Source organism: Arachis hypogaea, chromosome 20, assembly GCF_003086295.3.
Source record: "Arachis hypogaea cultivar Tifrunner chromosome 20, arahy.Tifrunner.gnm2.J5K5, whole genome shotgun sequence".
Classification (NCBI taxonomy): domain Eukaryota; kingdom Viridiplantae; phylum Streptophyta; class Magnoliopsida; order Fabales; family Fabaceae; genus Arachis; species Arachis hypogaea.
In genome coordinates, this window is record NC_092055.1 from 29,695,704 (window position 1) to 29,701,252 (window position 5,549).

At 28.7% G+C, this 5,549-nt stretch overlaps 1 protein-coding gene across 2 annotated transcripts; it reads left to right on the forward strand.

Moving 5' to 3' along the window:
- The first annotated feature begins 305 nt into the window (after window positions 1-305).
- LOC112786054 (uncharacterized protein At5g39865) lies at window positions 306-2,482 on the forward strand. Of its 2 annotated transcripts, none has more exons than XM_025829478.3 (2): window positions 306-1,357; window positions 2,130-2,482. In XM_025829478.3, exons 1-2 carry the CDS (start codon window positions 612-614, stop codon window positions 2,161-2,163), a joined length of 780 nt encoding a protein of 259 aa, XP_025685263.1. In that variant the 5' UTR covers window positions 306-611; the 3' UTR covers window positions 2,164-2,482. The 2 variants fall into 2 exon arrangements, with proteins under 2 accessions (XP_025685263.1, XP_025685262.1); XM_025829477.3 differs by having other exon boundaries at window positions 2,144-2,482.
- Window positions 2,483-5,549: the final 3,067 nt, after the last annotated feature.

Below are 5,549 nucleotides of genomic sequence, written 5' to 3' on the forward strand. Positions count from 1 at the left end.
TTAATTATTTATATTTAAACAAAAATTTATCTATAGATATTTTTATATAAAGTTAATAAATAAAAATTATTTTTTTTATTTAATTATATAATTATTTTTAATTATCAACTTCATATAAAAATAACTGTATATAAATTTTTTTTTTATATTTATATTTTCTCACTTTATGCATATATTTATTATTTTTTATAGATATTGTTTTATCATAATTTAACTATTTTAATTTAATTTTGATTGAATGATTAAACTTTCAAATCCATAGCTTAAACAATTTTATGTCCAATTTAAGTTTCACAACCTTACAAAAAAAAATCAGATAAAATTCCCAAAATCTTCTCGCACAAAAAATGCAGCAATCTCTACTGCGAAACGTGAACAAGCAAAGCAAGCAAAAATGAAGAATAAAATAAAATAACTTCATATTGTAGTGATATTTTAATAACGACGAAATGTCATCCTTCCTTTAATGACATAATTATTCCAAATATTACCTCCCATACACTTCTTTTTAATCCCCTCTGTCTTTTCATTACATCACTAATCACACTCTACAGTACCCACTCCGTACGGCTCTCTCTTCAGTCACTATCACTAACAAACCTGAAAGCACCATGACCATATGGCCAACCACATGGCTGAAATCACACCGTAAAACCCGACCCGCAGATCTGATCCGATCCCAGTCCTCAGGCTTTTCTTGCTCTTCCCTCAAAGACATTGAAACCCTTCTCCAATCCGAACCCATACCCGAACCTGATTCTCCCAAATCACCCAAATCAATCTTCCGCCGCCTCCGCATAACCACCTCCCTCCTCCGCTCCTTCTCCTCACGCTCCACCGCCACCACCGTCCGCCGCACCTCTCCGCCACTCCCGCCGGACTCCGACGCCGGCTCCGTCGTCGTTTACTACACCAGCCTCCGCATCGTCCGCCGCACCTTCGATGACTGCCGCGCCGTCCGCTCCATCCTCCGCGGTTTTCGCGTCGCAGTCGACGAGCGCGACGTCTCAATCGACGATAGATTCCGCGACGAGCTCCATGCGCTCCTCGGCGGCGGCCGCCGAAGCACCATGCTCCTTCCGTGCGTGTTCGTCGGCGGCGTGTACGTTGGCGGCGCCGAGGACGTGCGGCGGTTATACGAGAGCGGAGAACTTCAGCGAATGATCGAACGGCTGCCGAGCTCGCAGCCGTACGCGTGCGAATTCTGTGGAGGGATGAGATTCGTGGTTTGCGACGAGTGTTTTGGGAGCCACAAGGTTTATTCAATGGAGAGTGGGCTTAGAAACTGCAACTCTTGCAACATCAACGGCTTGATTAGGTGCCCTGCATGTTACTTCGTGCTCCCGCGACCCACCAAGTAAATTACCCTTCCCACAATTACCAATTTAGACAAATATTTACATTAATTTCTAAAGATTTTAACAAGACAGTTTAATTTTCGATAAATTTTAATCACTAAATCAATTTATACTCGTTTATTTTGTTCTAACAATCTCACATCAAACTTTGATTAAAAAAATTAAACAAATTAGTTTATGTCATTATTTAATAAAACTATAATACTTCTTAAAAAAATTTAAAATTCTTTAATTAGCATATCTATATGACCGATCATTTGATATAAAAATTAATGTCTAATAAAATAAAAATTTGACATTGATTTAATAATTAAAATTTGTTAAGAACTAAAATATTTCACTAAAAATTTATTACAGACTAATTTAATGTACTACTTATCAATTTTATGATAAAAATTGAATAAAAATAAGTTTAAAATATGAATATATAAGTGATTGATGAATTATTTTCTACAGATCGAAAATTTTATGCAATATGATCAGTTTGTTAAATATGGATTATAACAAGTAAAAAATTTGGACGCTAATGATGTATAATTCAAATAACATAGTTTTTCATATTCATCTAAGAGGTTGTGGATTTGAGTTTTTTTTATCTTTGGTTAAAAAAAAAAGGTAACAAATTAGGAGACTGTTTTTTAAAACTAAAATTGCTTTTGTCACCTATAATTTCGCACATTGATTTTCTTTTTCCCCACTATGAAGCAATTTTCTTGAAGATTATGTTAATTGTTTTTGTTTTAATTGATTGTTTGATTGACAAATGGTTAGTTGTGGAAGTCTAGATCACCGCAAGATGAGTTAGTAAACAATGGAGTTCATTTTCAAGACACTTCTCAGTTTGGTCAATTGACGATGTCAATAAAATTCGCACAGCGCTCCAATCATTTCAGCTAACTTCTGTTGAGCGTTTTCTTTTGTTTGGTATTGTGATTTCTAATGTATTATATAAACTTTATTTAAAATTAAGATGCAGATTAGATAACGTGGTTATGGATGAGGGACTATATTATTCCCTTAAATTAAGTATTGGGAATTCATTTTTCCTTGTTTTAAATTCTAAATCTACTGGCACATCCATTGGATTGCTTATAAACCAGCAAAAGATTATTTATGATTTTCAATAGTAGATATTATGGTCGTGAGACAAAAACTAAAAATGTATTAAGAAATAGAAGATAAATAAATATTTTATTTTAATTTAGGAGAGTCTTCTATTCTTCTTAGTAATCATAAATAGAGGTGATTTAGTCACCAAAAAAAAAAAGGTGATTATTTTAAAAAAAGTAATTACTGTATGCTAAGATTCTAATATGTCACCTATATATTGTATCTTTAAAAAGAATATTGCATATATCTCTTTTTTAATACTAAAAAAAACGAGTAAATTTCGTAAATAAATAGATTCTGGCACAAACTAAGAGTTTTGAAAAGTAGAACAGTAAAAAAATCTCTAAAAAAAAATTAAAATGTGACAAAATCACCAAACCATCAATTCTCTTTGATTCGTTTAATAAAAAATATTGGACATAAATACCGATACAGTAAATAAAATTTGCATCATGTCAATTTTTTTTATTGATGTAATTACTAATTAGGACTAATTAACTCCTAGATATTTTATCAACTATTTGAGTTTTTTCCTTTCTTTTTCAATCTTTGAAACTATTTTCTTTTCAACGCCATAATTTACTCATAAAAGAACTGTAAAAGGTTTTATCTCCTCCTGTACTTTGAGATTAACGTTTTTATGTCACATGGAATGATATGCAAACAGTAGATAGTGAGGACACAACTCCCCATGATGATTTTGTCATCGGTTTTGTAAAGTGAGGTCAGGCGTCAGATTTGTCTTTTTGTTTCCGGTACTTCGTTAAGATTTTAAAAAGTAGTAATAATTTTTTATTTAATTTTTCTGAAAAAAATCATCCCTTTAAATGTTAAAAAAGCTTTTAAATATACCGATATATCGGTATTTCAATAAATTTTAATAGTTGATTTTAATTATATATTATATTTTTTTATAATTAAAATTAATAATTAAAAATTATTAAAATATATCGATATACTTAAAAATTTTTTTAAAAGTTAAATAAGTATGTTCTTAAGATATTAGGTACGAAATCTGTTTTTAAAAAAATTATTTCGATAAATTAGGATGACCAAATTTTAATAATATTAATTAATAATATTCTATCAAATGAAGGGAAAAATTAATAATAGATTAGATATTTTACTCCTCAAAAAGTTCAATAACCAATAATAAATTTGGTGAAGATGCCAAATATTTCCTTCCAATGATCAATTGTATTGATTTATATTGTAGTTACAAAGGCATTTTAGTTTTGGTTATTATTTTCTATAATAAAGAGAAAGAAAATTAATCCAAATGACTTAGTCTAGTAGTTAGTTTACTAGTTTGAGTAAGTAAATGTTGAAAATTTAAATTTTATTTTGTATATGCAGTAATCTAGTGACCACCAACAAACTCTTAAATAAAACTCTAATTTAAAAAAGATTAGTTGTTGAACTATTCGGGTTAAAAAATACCCTAAAAAAAATTAGAATATATAATTTAATGCACAAAAATATCTTTGACTATATTTTCTAGAGATATAATCCCTCTCCCTTTTTCTTTCTTTCTCATTTTGAGGTATAATACATCTTCATTTCATTTGCTTTACTTTTCAACCAAATAAACTTAAAAGGATTTAAAGATCTAACATAAATCCAACTTTTACTATTTAATATTTAATAAAACATCTAATATTTGTTAAACCAATTTCAAATGTTAACTTTTAATTAAAATTTCATCATGGTAATAATTACGATTATTAAATAAGTCAATTCAACGCATTAAATCGTGACTATTTAGACAAATAAAATAGACGGAAATGTCTTTATTCTATTGACTTTTAAATAGAAAATTGCCAACGCATTTCAGATCAATAATTAGCTTTAAATTGGTTTAATATTAGAAAAGTGATGTCATTTCTAAATTTGATATTGTTATTCTTATTTTATGTATTTTTTTAATTTATATCCTTCATTTTCATTATTTTATTTTCTCTGATGATAGGAAAAAAATTTTCGTTAAGGATAATTTGGCATTTAAAAAGTCACATGTGATTTTCTTTTCAATTTGTCTTCAAAGTTTTAACTTAATTTGGTCTCCCAATTTAACAGTTGTGACTCATGTTAGTTTTTTATTCTATTTTTTTTACAAAATCGTTAATAGCATGAGAGATAAATTGATGACCGTCCCGTTAGACTTTTTAATGGCTAGCTACCTAAGGTGACATTTAAAATGTTTTACCTCAATTTGCTCCACAAAAAAGCCATTAAAACCTTTAAATAAGATTAAGATTAGGATTCTAAATACAAATATGGAGCACACTAAAGTTAAAAGAAAAAAAATTCAATTGCCACTTTAGATATAGAAAGTCTAGTGAGATAATCGTTAATCCACCTCAACATGTCGTTAACAGTTCTATGACAAAAATAAATTTAGGGACTAACGTGAGTTATGAAAGTTAAGTTAGATGACCAAATTAAGTAAACTAAAACTTTAAAGATTAAAATGAGATGTGAGTGTATAATTTCAAGCACTAATTTAAGTATTAACTTTTTATTAATTTAAAAATCTTAGTGAGAATTTTTTTTTTTTTTTTTTTTTTTTTTTTGCTTGAACAAAGAGAACGAGGGAGATTGGGTTGGTTCACACTTGAAAATATGGAACTTTAGTGGGTTACAATTACATTGTTGTAAAAGTAAATAATTTGGACATAATCAACTAACACATTTCTTTGCACTTTTTTTTTTTTGTTTTTTATGGTATCTATCAGTTTTACAGGTCAAAAACTAATTTATCGTAAATTTAAACTTCATTAGAAGGTTTGTCGCTAGCTAATGGATTATTACATGCACAAGAAAAAATTTAAACCCCCAATCTTTACTAAGTAAACACGTAATTTTTTTCTGTACATTGTTAGGACAAATACAAAGTGTCTTCAATAGCGAAAAACAGGATAAAATTTCATAAGATATTAAATACGAAATCTGTTTTTAAGAAAACAATTTTGATGAAATAAAAATTTTTCCTAAAATGAGAATGACCAAATTTTAATAATATTAATCGAGAATATTCTAGCAAATGAAGGAAAAAAATTAATATCTAATGTAATATCCTAC

What these genes read in the sequence shown, in the direction of transcription:
- LOC112786054 (XM_025829477.3), top strand. Translation starts at nt 612, where the DNA reads ATGACCATATGGCCAACCACATGGCTGAAATCACACCGTAAAACCCGA. An exon ending in GTGCTCCCGCGACCCACCAA is followed by an intron (nt 1,358 to 2,143) that starts GTAAATTACCCT and finishes GTGGAAGTCTAG; the next exon opens with ATCACCGCAAGATGAGTTAG.